This window comes from Sander lucioperca, chromosome 8, assembly GCF_008315115.2.
Source record: "Sander lucioperca isolate FBNREF2018 chromosome 8, SLUC_FBN_1.2, whole genome shotgun sequence".
NCBI classification, from domain to species: Eukaryota; Metazoa; Chordata; class Actinopteri; order Perciformes; family Percidae; genus Sander; species Sander lucioperca.
In genome coordinates, this window is record NC_050180.1 from 28,156,539 (window position 1) to 28,174,952 (window position 18,414).

The following is an 18,414-nucleotide window of genomic DNA, read 5'->3' on the forward strand; positions in this document are numbered from 1 at the left end:
CGTGTGTGTGTGTGTGTGTGCGTGTGTGTGTGTGTGTGTGTGTGTGTGTGTGTGTGTGTGTGTGTGCCAGTGTGTTTGCATGCCTTGCCTTCAATAATGTGTTTCCTGGACAGTCCTCTTTCCGTCTCCGCTCTGATGGGACAAACAAACCATTGATAAGCTAACACTGTAAATCTTTTTCATTCATTAATTCACTTTTTGGTTTCAGGCCAATGTTCTACTGGATGTGTACTTTTTATCCAACAGACAAGGCTGTAAAAAGAGTTAGTTGTTATTGTGCTCTTGTCACCTACTTCTGCAAAGTGTCATGTAACAATGTAAATGACTGAATAGACAGTATGAGTGGGTATATGAACCATTTTATGTTGCTGTGTTTGTGGCTGTCAGTGCATTCAAATAACTTCCATATTATTGGAACTTTCTGGTGCTTTCAACTGTTCAGCATCATTATGCATTCAAACTGTGGAGGAGAGAGATGGAAGGGCTGAATCTTCTTCACAGGGATGAAGGAATGCTCAGGAATAACTTTACCCTTATCACCAGACCCAGTTGGACAGTCTCCACCAAGGAGTGTGTGTGTATGCTATAAAACTGATTTCTCTAGCTCTCTTTCTCCAGACTCAGCAAAGGAATTGGTTATCCAGCTGGTTACTGTATGTGACATTGCTCAGGTTGTTACAGAGAAAGACTTTAGTGTTGGGAGGCTAAACTATTATTGTATTTGAAATAGAGCTACATGAACTACATGCTGAATGTAACAAGAAATATAAGAATATACATTTTTGTAATTTATTAGGATATTATGTGGGATGATTATGATCATTATCAAAAGATTTGAGAATAATGAGTAATGAGTAATTTTTGTGTGACTGAAATATTTCTAGCAACACTCTCCTCTGATATGTGATATGATGAATATACTGTATGTGAATGTTTTAATTATTGTGACTGTGGGGAATGACGGAAAATTGCCCGAATGCTATTTTATTAGGCCCTTAACTACCCTGTGAATATGGCTCTATTTGGAACAAGAGCTTTTCTTCCAAATATGGTATGCTCATGAATATTTAGATGAGCTGTGTGCTGATATTAGGTTATTAGGATATAGGTCTCATATTTCAGACACTACAAAGTTATACATTGTTTGTCGGGCTATTTCGCTATTTTACCACTAAATTCACTTCTGAGACTTTTCTAAGTGAGAAATCAACTATATAAAGCTCAAATATGGGCTGTTTTACGAAAATTGATGGCTAATTGCAAATTTGGTAAGACGTGTCAGACTTTAGCTAGGAGCTCCACACAGTCTGACAAGAAAGCGGCAACCTCCATACCCAGTGAAAGTCACCGTTTCCCTGGGTACTGGACTACTGGAATACTCGGGGCTCCGTGGAGCTGCCAGCAGCCGGCATAACTAGAGTAGCTATATTTACAGTTTGAATTTTGTCACGCCACTTATATAACATCTACCCCAAGGTCTTATAAAGCTAACAATGGTGTCTGATTTCAATTTAATGATTTTTTGTGAACATTAGGGGTTTCGTTAGCTGTGACTGTCCCTTCAATCCTATGTGTACAAATCGCGGCTAGTTAGCTTAATTTTTGGCGTAATTAGAGTATATTTACAGTTTGAATTTTGTCACGCCACTTATATAACATCTACCTCAAGGTCTTATAAAGCTACCAATAGTGTCCGATTTCAATTTTATGCATTTTTGTGAATTTCAGAGGAATTCTAAGAGGCTAGCTAGCTCTCATTGATAGAGCTCCATCCAGCCGCAGGCTCTATCAATAAGACTCGAGGCATTTATTTCCCCGATCGTTTGTTTAAATAACTCAACACATTATAATTACACACATTATAAGATTAACTGGAACCTGTGGTAAGAGACTGCTGGCGTAACAAGCTCGCTGACCGCGCTCTCACTCTCACACACACTGGCCATTTAGCAGAAAGAGGGGTGCTGCAGGCCCTGGAGCTCTGTCAGGGCAGCGGCGTTTGGTAGTCCATTAACCCAAAAAACGGTGACTTTGCACGGGTATGGAGTGCCGTGGTCTGCCAGCCGTGACAGAGCTCCATCTACCTCACAGCAGGCCGGGGTCTGTGAAGGAAGGCAGGCCGGGCGGCAAGGCAGCAACACAGGCAGCACCGGCCGCTGAACTCCGACACAGTCGGACAAAATTTGCAATTAGCCATCAATTTTCGTAAAACGGCCCATATTTGACCTCTACATAGTTGATTTCTCGCATAAAAAAGTCTCAGAAGTGAATTTAGTGGTAAAATAGCAGATGAACAATGTATACAATTTCTGAGATCTGCGCGACCTATTCAGAAGACTAAGCTGACCTCAGATCAGTGGTGTAGCCTATGTAAATGTTTGGGCGTGACAAAGATAGAGACTAGAGCCAAATGAGGAGGAGCCGCTGAATTGACGTCAACTAGGCGGCTCGTTGAGATTCGCCCGTTTTCAGAGGCAGTTTCAAATTGTGAGATTTACAGAGGAAAGAGGTGTCAATGGGATTTTGAGGTTCTATGTATGTCCTAGTTACCCACTAAACTGCCATTATTCAACTATGACAAGGTAAAATCAGTTTTGCATTCTATCACCCCTTTAAGGCAGAATGAGTCTAATTTATTGGTTGCGGTTTGTAAACACAACAAAGTTGGCCTCTCCTCCCTGGCTCAACAAGGGCTACGGTGCTCGTCGGCAGGTAAAAGCCAACCCCAGATTAACTTTCGTTTTGGAACGAGCTCTGTCTGCTTGGTGTTTCACCTCGCTATATTTGCATTTTGTCGGTGCTGTGTCCGCCATTGTCGTAGCTGTCGTAGATGACACCACGCTGTACGGTTTTATAGAGGCCGCCACCCAGAAATGTCCTGAACGGTCTCTGCAGATACAGACATTGCCATGCACTTCTAGTGGGTCAGAAGTGATGATTGAGAGGGATTCTTTTTCTATACATTGTTTTTTAGGGAAATCCTACTCATTGTGCCTTTAACTAACTAATGATTCACAACCTGTCTTTAGGCATGGAAATGACTAATAGAGAGTTTCTTACTTACTTTCCTCCCCAGTAGAGTTTAGTTGTAATGACCAAACTGGATCGCCTGAGAAAGTGCAGAGAGACATACAGAAAGATGCAGCAGAATGAGTGATACAAAATGAATTGTACTTTCTCATTGCATTCTCTTATGCTCGCTTTCCTACCACATCTGGTCCCATCATGGATGCGTTGATCCCTGACTCATTCCCATCCCCTTTGACTTTCTTTCATACATGCCTCACACACACACACACTAATTTCGCCACTTGCAATGTGCAATATGTCGTCCTTCTCCATCTTTCTCTCACAACAAAAGCGATGAAGCAATAACACACATTGATGTCATCATTACCTCCAGCATTTCTTCTTGATAATGTTTCCGAGAATGATTTCAGCCCTGCAAGGCAATATAAATGAGGTGGCGTTATTAGATTGCAATTTGAATTCATAAACACTCCCTCTAACATATCAACTCCACAATTCATTGTCACCAAACTGAAGAACCCCCTCCCCTGTGCATTGAAAAGAAGGCAAACCACTTTGTCCATAAACAGACAGTTGAATGGTGCAATCAAAAACTCTTAAAAACATTTTAAACAAAGTTTCATCTGAAAGTGATAGATTTGTTTGATATAATTAGTGTTTTATTATTGTTTTTTTTTTTTATGTATTCTAATAAATTACGTTACAGCTAAGGTTGTAAGTAAGTGGTTGTTTTTGTGATGGTTGGGGTCGGCTGGCTGTGAGTTTTCCCTTTTGTTTACTTTTTTTCTATTTTGATTTCCTCTCTGTCAGTTTCTCTGTTGGTCCTGTTTTTCTCTGTGCCTCCTCTGTGTTCTCCCCCTCCCGCTACTGCAGCCAGCTGATTAAGCGCACCTGGTTATTATTCCACCATCACTTTCCCTCGCCGCGCACACCTGCCTTCCATCTGCAATCAAGATCAGTACTTCAACCCCGGCTCAACAGACCATGTTGGCTTGATCGTTGCTCCAGTCACCCCTGGTGAAACTCACAGCAAACTTCTCTGAAACCCTCGTTATTTCCCTGTCTCTTTGCCGAACGTTAACTTACTTTTTGTGTTTTTCTCCTGCAGTCATCTTCTCCATCTCCGCCTGTCATCTCCAGTCAGACGGCTTCACCTCTCGGACCCCTCTCCCACGGCACCCTGCTTCACTTGCCTCCGTCTCCGTCCCCAACCAGCCTCTCCTCTCTTTCCCTGCTCTCCAGCCCCAGTGCCTCTCCTCGGCTCCTCGGTTATGGCCCTCCCGCGTTCCCCTGAGTATCCAGCCTCTTCCCCCTTCCCCTGCTCTCCAGCCCAGTGTCTCTCCCTCGGCTCCTCGGTCCTGCTTCCCCACGCTCCCCTGAGTATCCTCGTCCTCAAGTTTCTCCATCCTCCCCGTAGCTGCTCCCCTGTTCCTGGCGTCTGCCTCCCCACTTCCCTTTCCCCTTATTTACAATAAACCAGTTTTTTGTGAGCTCTGCATTTGAGTCTGTTCTGTTCCTAGCGTAACAGTTTTAACAGTAAAAAGATCAAATCCATCTACATTGGTACCTTTTACACACACCTCTCTATATGACAAACTCGTGGTCTTTGATGCTTCGGCACAAGTCTCTCCAGGTGTTTACATTTGTACATATGTAGGGCTTGTGTTTATTGTTGTATCATTGTTACACTTTTGATTGTGGTGTCCAACCTTTTTTTTTTTTATTTTAATATTGTATTCTCATTTTGTACTATGAATATTATGTAAGGCAGAATGTTCTGGGTTGGTCGGGGAGGGATTGAAAATGTAAAAAATACAATCTCTGTACAAACAATAGCATTTGTCCCTTAAATAAAAATATATATATATATATAAAAAAAAAAAAAAAAGATCAAATCCCATTGACACTGGACTACATTTGTTTTTTTTTTGTTTTTTTTAAATGTATTGTCACTGTAACTTTTCCAAAATTTAAACTTGTTGAATGCCAAGACAATAATGAAAATCTTCTCACTTGCCCCGATAAAGCTTACACAGGCTGGAAAGGTGTTCTGCAGGATTTTCCCCATGTTTGCATCAGACTCAGACTGTTTAAATAAATAATAAATATCTGATTCTGCTAATGAGTTCACAGTGTAAGCCTTTCAAAGCTGCAATGCACTTTGTTCTAACACAAACATCCAAAACATTCCTAAAATCCTAAAGATTAACCTAAGATTCTGCATGAATATTAATATTTTACATGTTCTCTTCATATTCAAACATTATCCAAAAGGTGCAGGCTCAGGTTACTTCGAGCAAAGAGCCACAATAACATAATAATCAATAATAATAATTCCAGCATCACATTAACAGCAGTGATTCTCATTTGGTCCAAGTGAATTTACCCATCCAGTCTCAAATATATGGCATGTGGAAACTTTTTCTAAGGTCATGAATAACCGCAAATTGCATGACACTTGTTTATTGGTTCACTAAATGAGTGGAACATGCAAGACTTTGCATGTACGAAAGCTTCCAGCTAAACATGAATGATTGAAAAACACTTCCTGGAGACACGCCAGACATTTGCACCTGATTACACCAAATTATGAATAGGTCGTTATGAGATCAACCAAACTGCAAACAGGTTTGTTCGACACCCACCTGCCGCCTGCGTAGACCTCAGCTGTGTCGAACAGGTTGACTCCACTCTCGTAGGCAATAGTCATTAGCTGCTCTGCAACCTGGCAAGAGGTCACGACACACACACACACACATTTTTTTTATGAAAATATCATTGCTGACACATTTCAGCCTGAGATCTTTCTCAGAGCATGAGTCTTGTTTAACTGTAAGTCACTTATATACACAAGACAATCAAGACAGTGACTTCATTCAATACAACAGAACAGACCAACATAGGGTGGCAAACTCCCAAATACCTACAAGAGGCAATCAAAGGGACAGTAGACCAAACAACTCTAATAATGCACAACCCGGAATACAACCACTGTGTCATTCAACAAGAAATTCATCAAACATCTCAAAAATTATGAGAACGGTTTAAAAACTGGGATTAACAGCTGCTATAATTTTGAGGTTAAGCGACCAGTTAGTTTCTGTCTCTGGAAAGCACAATTCGGGTCTTCTGTTGTTTTACCCAACCTTTCTGCAAAACACAAATAATTTACACACCAATGCAATGCACTGTACTATTCAGTATATAGCCAGCCAGCTGACGTGGAATGGATTATTATGTGAAAGCAGAATGTGTACAGAATTGAACTCATCACTCCCCACAAGGACACACCAAAGTCAGGGATTGGAGAGTAATTTTCCAGTATATTTTGTCAGAACAGCTTGTTGGACAGTCAAATAGCTTTGGGTTCTGATCGAGCATAACCCTGAGAGCCCTCAGGTGGATGTCACGGGTGGAGGTGTCAACTCATTCCTCTTTAGTTAATAAGTGCTCATGCTTTATATAAGTGTGTGTGAGTGGCATATGTGCAGATATTCCTCCATATCTGTGCAGACATGGTGACTATAAAGCATCAGACCGAGATCCAATTTTGCTGTGAGTTTTATTACATGGGGACTTTGAATTTGCCATCATCTCCCTTTGGAGTTATGTGTGCGCATGAGTTGAGTTTGTGAACATGTGCTGACAGAATAGTGTTTGCACACATGGTGCTTATGTGTTTGTGTTTACATGTGTGCATTAAATCTGTTTGTCTGCCTTTGTGTGTGTGTGTGTGTGTGTGTGTGTGTGCTACAGATATTAGCGTGACATTAGTGTGTGTGTTTCAGTGGTGGCAGACAGCGGAGGTGTTGTTTCAAGAAGAACAAGATAATCTCTCCTCTGAGAATCTTTCTCCACCTTCTTTCTGCAACCAGCACATACTGGGCAACAGTTCAAGCCTATGTGTAATAACGATACAATAAAAATAACCTTTATTAAATTAGTGTCTTTAAAGACGGTGCTTTGGTGGACACAATGAAAGTACGGGAATAAAGCAAGACAATGTAACTTCTTATAATAAGAATTTAGATTGATGTAATGAAACAAAGGCAGAGAAAAATTATGTGATAAAAGCAATAAAATAGACAGAATAAATGATAATAAAAAGATACCAAAGTAAAAGAACAAAGGGATGACAAATCAATAAAAATGGGTTTTAAAAAGTGAAAGCCAAAAGACTGCTCCCATGTGGGGTCTGTGAAAGAATGATACTTTAATGTTTTCCAGCTTAGCATAACTAGTACTATACCCAGTATATCTCAACGTTCATTCATATTTAAGAACTGCATCATTATCAGATGCAAAGCCACTGCTTTCTGAAAAGGTTGAATGGATAGTAAGGCAGAAAAATAAAGAGATGGCTCATTCAGCCCCAGAGCCACAGACCGAACAGAATGAAAAGACAGAGCTAGATAATGGAGAGGTAAAGAAAGTAGGGGTCAGTTAAGGAGAGAAAGACTCGAAAAAGAGGGATGACAAAGAAAATGAACAGCATGTTCTTTCTCTAACTGGCCTCTGCTGAGTGCACATATAGGAAACAATCTCTGTCACAACTGTTGGGGACACTGGAGGGTGATTTTGCAATAAGGCAAAGGAAGGGTGGGCTAAGAGATTTTTTGCAGAGGTAAGAACATAGATGGAGGATAAAGAAAATGTTGAAAGTGCATGGAAAAAGTGAGCAAGTGCTCGATGGATGAGTTAATGGAATGTAGAAAGGATTTAAGAAAAAACACAGTGGGGAATACATTGTGTTGGAGGGTTAGGTAAGGTGAGGAACAGGCTGAAGAGAAGAGACACAGACAAGCAGATAGTCACAGACAAGAGAGCCGAGACCAGATTGATCGAGTCTGTTTTAAAGGGTGACTGTTCGGCCTTTGCTGATTGCTCATTCACAATGAGTCTTGTAAGATACTAAAAAAGGTCAATCACTGTCTTGGAGTGCTTATAGTGACATTCACAAGGTCAGGAAGTTTGTGTTGATGATGAAGCACATTTCTGACTTCTGGCCATTTTGGATAACCGATTGTGACCAATGGCCTTCGTCAGAGACAATCTGTAACACAAACACATGCACTTCTACCCTCACCTTCAGAAAAACACTGAGTCACTGTAAAGTTGCAGAAATACATGGGTGGCTATGCTTGAGGCTTCTATCTTTGATTTGTTCTGCAGCACAAAAGGTGCAGGAGAATTTGATTTCCATACATAGAACAGATGTAATAAGAAAAAACGTTTTCTCTCTCACAACCCCAGAATGAAGGATGTGGTAACCTCCCACATACTACCCACACAGCCTTGAGATGATTTTATGGCTGCACTGCCTCCCCCCCTCCACAATCCCTACAGTACATCAAAGTTAAAATCGACAAGACACACTTTGTTCAAATTCACTTTAGGATTTATGGATCCACTTTTGGCTTTTTTGAATGAGTAAGCAATGTTAACTTGCTGCCCACCATCACTCTTGCAAGCTGTCTGTCTGGGAATGTGTTGCTGCTCAGACAAGACTGCAGTGAAACAAACTTAGTAACACTTTGATGATACATACTGTTATGACCCAGGGGTGATAGCCTGATGTTTATTATTGGGGTTTGAAAGTGGCTTCTAATGGCTGTGTAAAAGGCATATATAAATATAAACAATATACACCTTTTAATAAGCTTATTATTAAGTGAGAAACTTGTGACCCATCATTAGTGACTTATTCACTTCCTCACTGAGAATTAGAGGAGTACATGGAGACTAGGGCTGCATATTGGTACTCAATACCTTTAAGGTTTTGACCAAAATAACCCAGTACTGAGTAGTATCGAAACTTCTCCAGTCAAACCATACCTGCATTCAAAATGTTGTACCCAGATCTAGAAAAAAAATTATATTTGTATGGTTTTGCTCGCAGCCAATCACCACAATCGCTCTTCAATTTAATGCGATGTGTGTTTGGCCCACTACCGCAGCAGCTACAACCTATACAGTCTGTGGTGTGTTGAAGTCGAGCGCAATGTATTTGACAGAGTTGGCAGTTCAGCATGCCGAGATGCTTACATTCACATGATGGGTATTGAAGTACTCTATTGGTAACAGTATCACTTAATGGGTACTGTATCATATTTTTTTACTATGCACACTTAACACAACGCTACTTTAGAACCTGCAGGTGATTAGCTTAGCCTAGCATAAATACTGAAAGTAGGGGCAAACAGTTAGCCTGACTCGGTCCATAGTTAAATCCACAGACCAGCACTTCTAAAGCTCACTAATCGGGGACATTTCCTGGAAGCTACTGTGGTTGTCTGGCAACCTCACGGTGACGTCAAGAGTCCAAAAAGTCACTGCATTCAGCTGCTGGTTGCCAAGTTACAGCACGTAACTCCCCTTAACCTCAAACTTGTCATTTTCTGTGTATGTACAGATATGACGTGTTAATTAATGAGCTTTTGAGGTGATGGTAGGAGTACTTTTGAAGCTAGCTGTTTCCCCCAGTCCCCTAATTTTTTGGTCCAGATGCTCTGCAGCCCTTTTGTAGAATACCAGTAGTCTGTCTATTTGAGGGTTTTCCTGGCTAATGTTGTACATGTACATCCATGGGTTACGATTAATAAGCTTTCATTAAAAAATGCCCTATTAGAAATGATATAAATGAACTAAGAGAAAAGATTACACTTTTGTTCAGTGTTTGCAGTGTGTTTGTGTCAGTGTTGTGCACAACTGTGTGCAAATGTATGCAGCACTGACACAGATTTTATGTAAGTGTGTTAGTGTGCCAGAGTTGTTGTGCATTTATTTTAATTAGGACAGGGACACTGAACTCTGCTAAGGACATGTAGGTATATTTAGGGTGCTTTTGATAACAATGACATTGAACCGGGGGCATTCAGGACAGCGGAGGACTTTTTAACCCAACAGCATTGTGTGTGATGATGGTACTGTAGCTGCTGTGTGGTTGCTCCACCGAATCCACTGAGACCCTCGGTCTGCAGCATTGGCTTCCATTGGCTTTTTTGGTTATTTTCCATGGCAATAATTCACTGTTGTGTTTCTCTACTGTGAGCTTAAACATTATCTTCAGAACTGAGTCAACAATACTAGAGTAGCGGAAGTTAGAGCAAGAATGGCAGGGTGCCTTAAGTGAGTGACGTCAGTGCCCGTGTGGGCGCGCAAGGAAAGCAAGCGGTAACAGAGAGTAGCGTATGAGTGCCGCTGTGAGGAAAAGCAAGAGGAAAAAGAGGTAGTAAAGATGATGTAAAGTGAGTTAAAAGTGAACAATAAAACAACAAGCTAGAACTTCTCAAGACACAGTGGCTTCATCTATCGTCAATACTGCCGGTAAAGTGAATGGCATCGAAAAACATCGGCTTAAACCTTACAACATGTTGCAGCCCGAGTGCAGCCCGTCTAACAGCTGAGCAGACAGAAAGCAGAGAGGGCGACTCGGCAGTCCGCTAACTTGTTGCTCTCTCTACCGATATAAGCCGCTGTTTTAGGCTACGAAACGTGCATGCAGGCTGAAATTCAACCGTGCCGTTTTATCGAGATAAAGCTATAAACAGAAGGAAAGTTAGCTGCTAGGCTAATGTGCAATGGTAAACACTGCAGCTGTAACGTTAATGTGTCTACCTCAGCTGAGAACGGAGAAATACGGTAGGAAAGGCAAAGACATTTCTCCGATACAAGACATTACACAGGTACTCTCGCATATAGGCCTAATAGTCAACACGAATGGAATGTTATTATGTGTCACAGAACATTGCGCTCCCCAACTCGCGAAAGGTCAGATTTGCTCCATCTTTTGATGATAAGTTTTGTTTTTGAATCCATGTAAGACACAATGTCATCAGACATAATCCATGTCATTAGACACAACGTGCAGGCCAATGTTTTTTTGCGGTGATGACGGTGACGAGCTCAGACCCGCGGTAGGAGTCACGTGACCGCGGTAATGCGGTAACCGTCCCAGCCCTAGTCAACAATGTAGCATTTAAAACAGCCTTTCCCGTATGAATCTCAGCTGTTCAAGTCTGAGTGATACCAGTGACATTGAACTGGGGACATTCACAATAATGGAGAGAATACGTTAGCTAAGCTTCGAGCGACCATGTGAGTTGATGGCACTAAGCATTAAGGAGGAAAATAATACTGTTACATAAGCTTACTGTTTTTGTGTCTCCTGGGCGAGCTTTGTTCTCTTTCGCCCTAAGTGTCACTCTAAACTCTCTAGTGTCACTAAGTGTGTGCATATGTGTGTGTGTGTGTGTGTATGTGTGTGTGGACCAAGGCCAAGACCCCAGCAGCAACATCAGAGTATGTTAGAATGCATCAACATGAGGGGAAAGGGGGATTCTGGTACGAACATGTACATATGATGTGTTGACCTTCAGTATGCCCTTTTCCTGTCCTATTAACTTTGAGTCAGTCAGTCCAAATGATCTGAATCACCACAACTCAGTCTGTGTGAATTGAGCCTGTAGATATTAGGACTTGGTCAGCCAGCCAACGGTCAGATCAAGGTTAACTGTGACAACAGCTGTGTTTTATTCATGAAAATAGGAGCGTGAGACAGATGACTGAAAAAAATGTGTCTGAAATACTGAAAGAATCATTTCCTTATTGACTTTGTACAGGTTAAGTCAAACTTAACTTTATAGCTTGCATACAAATTACAAAAGAGGCACAAATATCTGACTGGCTGTGGTTGGCTCCATTTTCAGGTTTTGTTATATGTTAAAAATATTCAATATCAATGGTTTATTACGATATCAAACACCTACCAAAGTGTTTACAGCACAGGATACTGGGTAACATGACATCAGGTACATGTTTATATAAAACACATTGAATACTACTCATCACTACTGCATATACAGTAAAACAAAACCAATCAAACGGAAAGCAGAGTCCATTAGGATGAAATGAACATGCAGGATAAAAGGAAAAATGTTTCATACCTCGTCGGTTATCTGTCCCCCAAATGTCACCCATGTACCTGCAGGGAAGAGAGAGAGACATTTCAACATTAGAACACATCTCTTTGTGTTTGTTTGACATCCTGGTGTAAACAATACGAATCCCCGGGCTATGTCACCAGTCGAGGGAGGCTGTCAAGTTCCCCAAAGAAAAATCTGTCCTGTTCACAGCTGCTTCTCAATACTGAAGAATCACCTTGAGTGAGCGCCTGTTAGCACTTTCTGTCTTCACTAGTGACTGTTTGCGTTTGTGACCGTCATGCATATTTGGAAGACCTTGTGTTGTGTGTCCTTATGTGGTGTTAACTGTGTGTAATGAGTGTTCACGTGTATACATCTGACTACATGCTCCTGATTGCCCTGCAAACAATGCTGATAAGCCAGACAAAAGGCTAAGCCAACCCAAATTGAGGAGATACTAAATCCTCTGCACACTCTCTCACTGAATTATGTATGTAGCTTTGTTGTGGCGAAAAACGTTTTCCATTCTAGTTATGTCAAAACAGCTTGTAGCTATCTTAAACTGTTCCAGACAGATAGAGGGAGGAACACCTTTTTATATATATATATATATATATAAAAAATATCTCTGGTGCAAACCGTTTAAACACTGCGTGGCTTATGTGTCCTGGGAGTTGCAAGACAAACTGGGCTGCCTGCCAAGATATGATTCAGTCATTGTTGCAGTGCATTTGAAATTTGGCAGGGGCAGACCAAGGACATTGTTCACCACATGAAGATTGATTACATTACTATACTATATTGATATATTCAATTTTATGAACTGTTCATGTTATTGTACCTAAAGTTTATCAGACTTTATTTATATGGTATATTATAGCCTAATATATCAGCCAATAAGCCTACATAATAATATATATAATACCCGATACTTCAACACCTAAACTGCTACTTTTTTGAAAATTTGTATTTCGACTTTAACTTAAACTATTTCACCGTTTTCTGCAGCGAGCTAATTTTCTTAAGAACATTTGGCATTTTCTAGTATTATTATTATAACATCAAGGGAGCTAATTATATGAATTATTTTATTTATTTTATTGTTCTACAAATCTCTGAAGTCAAACTTCATCTTCAAGCTGTAATTAAAAACTAACAAAATTAGTTATTTAAGTTTTAGTTTGACACACATGAGTTTGTTTTTTTATCTGTGATTTTGAATATATTTGCCATATTTTGATATAGATTGATATCTGGAAAAATGATTTCAAACATAAGCCCAGCCAACCCGTTCTCACCCCGAACTCGTAAAATACAGACGCTTCGGCAGTGGCTGTCAGCGTCAGATATGACGCAAAAAGCACCCTTCAGCGTGTGTGTAGAACGCCCGGTGCGTTCTACACACACAGCAGCAGCTACACAGCGCTTGAAGATGACGTAGCATTAAGAGCGACAACGGTAGCGAGTAGTATGAAAGCCCTAAAATCCGCATAGGGAGGTTGGTTGGGGTGGAGGATGGGTCAAACAACACAGGACTTTCACCCAGGAGACCGGGGTTTATGTCCTGTGTGTCACGTTTCCTAAACCCAAATGTTGCTTTCTTCTTTTCCTAAACCCAACTGTCCCGTTCTTGTCCCACGTGTCATGGAAACACACCTTTTTATAAGCCCACCCACAACATTTTCCTTAGCCTAACTGCGTCAAAAGTGACGCCAATAGTCCCGACCAAGCGCGTTTAGATAAAGCGCGTTTAGATATGACGCTAAAGGAGACTTTTAGTGCCAATAACAACACCAAAGGCACCTAACCAAGTGTCCGTATTTTACGCGATGGGAGTGAGAATGTGTTGGCTCAGCCGTATTGACTGATTCGGTTATCACAGAATTGTGACAGATTATGTAGCCTACTGTATTTTTGTATACTTAATAAATACATTTGTCAGTGCTCTCTGGTGCACAAACTATGCAATGGCAAGACTTGCTAAATTACTTCAAACATACTGTATGTGTTCTTTATTTCTGTACCACACTTCTTTGTTACTCAGTGGCATAAAGATGAAATAAAAACCATTACTGAAATCAGCTGACAATATCAAATCTTGTAATTACTGCACAAGAAAAGACCAGGTATTTTAATGTGTTCTCTTGTAAACTACCTCCTTTCGACCTGCTGCTGCTGTTTCTGCTTATTGCACAGTTGCTGTTGTAAGTTTAATAGTATGTAGTGTTTGTGTGCTGTGTTTTAATGTTTTGGAGAAGCCAAAGACATATTTCCACCAAGGTGGACAATAAAGTATAATCTAATCGTTATCTGTTCAAATTTAAATATAGAACTCTGTCAAACTGGGTATAAACATTACTTTAGTACTCATCAAGTAGAAGAAGCCATGGCCTTTTAACCTTCCTTCCAAGAGTATTCATTTAGAATAGTGATGAGGAGACTTATTCAACTCCTCCAGCTAATTAAGTATTCTCTTTTTTGGGAGATATTTATTAATTTCCTTTAGGCCATAATACTGCTCTCAATCCTCATGTCCCTCACCCTGTTACTCAGTGCTCACAATTTCACACTAAATGAATAAACAATTCTTCCTCTGAATCTATTGACCTCCACTGCTTGACTGTCATAAAACAACTGATGTACCCCAGAGACAGGCGACAATGAAAAGGCACTTAACCATCTGCTCATTCCAACAGATAGGATGTTATGATACAATAGAGCTCATTACGCCATACATTGCAATACCATCAACTCCACTGAGGTTTAACTTACAGATGACACCCATGCGGATAAATTGGATCTGCTGGTGCATAATGATATTATCTCAACTTAATAAGGAGCAGAAAGCTAGAGTTCTTGACATGCATCATCAGCAGAATCGTAGTTGTTGCAGCAGAGGCGGGTGGGTGAAATAACGGTAATCACTGGTAGGAAATGTTGCTTTTGGATACTGTTAAAAGAACACGCTGACTTATTGGGACTTTAGCTTATTCACCGTATCCCCCAGAGTTAGATAAGTCCATATATACCCTTCTCATCTCCGTGCGTGTCGTAACTCTGTCTGACGCACCCACTGCTAGCCTCACTTAGCACAGATCCTGGAGGTAACTGGCTCCATCTAGCCTACTGCCTGAGACAAAATAATGCCTATTTACATGTTGTGAATAGTATAGTCACAGCGTGTACAAATATTATATAATTATAAATATTATTTTGTCATTTATTGGGAGCAGTAGGCTAAATGGAGCAGTTATTTCCCTGGTCACCCCAAAAGCCCACACCTCCTTTGGCCGCCACTCCTTCCAATTCTCAGCTGCAAATGACTGGAATGAACTACAAAAAACCCTGAAACTCAAAACCCTTATCCCACTAACTGCCTTTAAAGCACGTCTGTCTGAGCTCCTGTCCAATCACTGTACGTGCTTAACTGTTCTCCATCATTCAAGCTCTGTTTTTGCACACCCTTATCCCATTATCTCGGTCTTGCCCCTTTGCACAGTTGCACATCCTCACCCGCACCTTCTTTATATCTGTTTTTATATCCGTTTACGCTCCTTTGCACTAATCATCTGCCCAGGCATGCTCAACTTTTCTCCCCACCTATATTGTCATACAACTCTTATACATCTACTAACCTACATCACTATCTAGACCACATTCTGCACCAATTGTATACTAACTTTTTACTACATTTCAGCATTTATTTAGACTATTCACGTATATTGTGGTATTACTGATCTACATCATTACCTAGTCCACTATTTGCACTAACTGTATATTGATTCTTTACTACATTCAGCGTCTATACAGATTGTCTACTCATGTTTTACTGTGTTATTACTGTTTTACATCACAAACTAGACCACTACTTGTACTAACTGTAGACTGACGCCTCACCACATTTCAGCATTTATAAAGACGTCGTTACATACATTGCGTTATATCATCACTAACTAGACCACTATTTGCACTTGACTGTATATTCATGTTTATTTGTGTTATTACCTTATCACTTTCGCATATCCATCGACTTCCTTTGAAATGCCTACTTAATTCTGTACTTTATGTACCCTATTGTATTCTGTATTCTTGTATTGTATTGAATGTGAAACTATGTTGTCTTGCACGCCTATGCTTTTCTTGGCCAGGTCGCCGTTGCAAATGAGAACTTGTTCTCAACGGCCTACCTGGTTCAATAAAGGTTAAATAAAATAAAAGTGTCTGCAGTATAAAATCATAGCAAAACAACCATAAGACAACAAATACATTCATCCATCATTTGCACATGCCCATTTACATCAGAAAAAGGGCCCACGTAGTACAATGTATAACAGTGATCAATGACAAGAAGGACAGCTATGGCATACACATATTTCAGCCTAGGTGGTGTTAAGCTTTAACAGATAGGGGGACAAAGGAATGTTTGTTGTGCCTGTACTATCTGCCTGAGGGGAGGAGCTGATACTCAGGGTTGAGATTATGAGTTGGTTCTGAGATGATTTTTTGATTATGGTTTGTTGAAAAATAGCCTAAAGACCATGGCTGTCTGTATCCCTGTATACCTGTATCCACACACGTCAAGCACTTCAATTGAGAGGCCAAAAGAAACAAGACAAAACTGACACGAGCCCAGTTGTACAAGGCAGAAAAGTAGGAGAGGGAAGTAAAAGGGAAAGACAATGGCGAGTATAAGGATTGAAAAAATGATGATATGTTTGTAGATTTGGCAAAAGGTGTCATTATTTTTTTTCATCTTTGTGTGAATCCTTTTAACCTGATTCTTCACTCTTGAATCTAGTCCATGTGCCAGTCAGCGTGATAGATGGCACACATTTAGATGAAACATTTCTCTCTGGTGTCTGTTTAACGGACCTCCTAACTCTCTTTTTCAGCATTTTTCAGCTTGTCCACCTACAGGTAGAAAGGCTGAGTTATATTTTTTGATGGATTCATTTCCAGCTCCAATAAAAGGGCACAGTGCATCTCTGAGCTGCTTGTGCTTGCAAAGTATAGGTTTATCCAGACGAGAGACACAAAAGCAAAGGCAAAATTAGAGTTGGACTTGGCTTATATACAGAAAACTATATGCATCATCTTCTAACAGACACATTATTGCACTATTCAGGGAGCTAAACATCAACTATTAATAAATGATATGTAATGAATTGTAATTAATTAATCTATATATATCTATATATATAAATAATAATGTTTTTTTCTTGGGCAGTCTTGCCTATATTTGATATATATATATATATATAAAAATGATTTTTTCTTGGGCAGTCTTGCCTGTATTTGATAGCTGACAGTATAAAAGCAGACAGGGAACATGGGGTGAAAGATCACTGGCTGAAATCAAGCAAGGAGAATTGGGTTTTGCAGTAGCCCATATGTCCTAAACACTAGACCACCAGGACGTCCCGTTATGTTTACATTAAAATATCTAGAATGTGTTTTGTTGTGCAGAAACCCATTTAAATCGGTTTTAGGGGAAGAAAAGTCCCTAAAGTTTTGTAACATACATTTCTTTTTTTTTGATTTAGATTTTTTGTGTTAAAGCTTGAAGGTTCCGCATGGCACCGTATATATATATATATATATATATATATATATATATATATATATATATATATATATTTTTTTTTTTGTCTTGTCTACTCTCTCAGCAGCGGCCTACCTGGGGAGGACAAAACAATACAAACACTTTACAATACAACACAAAAATAATATTTCTGTTATTTTCTTCTGCTAGGTTGACATAATAGTAGAAAGAGTGCTTTTGCAAACAGCATCACAAAGTGCAGCCTCATAAATGATCAAAGTTAACAATCATTTCAATCAATTATCAACTTCTTTCTGACAAAGTGTCAACATAAGCTGAAAATAATTTGCATTTTAGTAAAGTATAGTTTAGCATTTGTTGCAAGGCAATTAGTTGCATCATATTTTACAGTTGTTCATATTGTTGTGTTCACAGGCTATATAATTCTACTGATGATCAATCACAATCATCATAGCTGGACTGATAAAAGCCAGTGTACTTTGTGATTACAGCAATGCAGAGCATAACTCTAAGTCTGATGCAACTTTGATGTTTGGAGAACACTTTCTACTTCAGCTGCAGAGGAGAGGGAATTGTGTAAAAAAGAGTGGACAGTGAAAAAATAGAAAACAGATGAGAGGAAAGCAGGTGCTGTAGAAGTAGAGGGAAAGACGCTATATACAGTATAATACATGTTGATTCATTCTGTATCTTTCCTGCAGAAGGACCACAGTGACAACACGATGAGGTCCATCCTCTTGCTGTTTTTTCTACACTGCAGGATTTTCTGGAAGAACCACTTTAAGAATATATCAATCAATAGTGTTGCAGCAGTGCAGCAAGCATTCAGGAGCATATATGGACCAGGACAGTGTGTGGCATGTGTGTGGTGTGAGAAATAAAGGGTAACACTTTACT

At 40.0% G+C, this 18,414-nt stretch overlaps 1 protein-coding gene across 4 annotated transcripts in view; it reads right to left on the minus strand.

Moving 5' to 3' along the window:
• kcnab1a (potassium voltage-gated channel, shaker-related subfamily, beta member 1 a) overlaps positions 1–18,414 on the minus strand; it is a 126,789-nt gene that overhangs the window by 11,573 nt on the left and 96,802 nt on the right. For all 4 annotated transcript variants that reach the window (XM_031290803.2, XM_031290804.2, XM_031290806.2 and 1 more), the window contains exons 3-7: positions 11,976–12,013; positions 5,676–5,755; positions 3,398–3,442; positions 3,065–3,109; positions 89–132 (exon numbers count right to left, since the gene is read on the minus strand). In XM_031290803.2, coding sequence (XP_031146663.1) covers positions 89–132; positions 3,065–3,109; positions 3,398–3,442; positions 5,676–5,755; positions 11,976–12,013 — 252 coding nt within the window. The remainder of the gene's footprint in view (positions 1–88; positions 133–3,064; positions 3,110–3,397; positions 3,443–5,675; positions 5,756–11,975; positions 12,014–18,414) is intronic.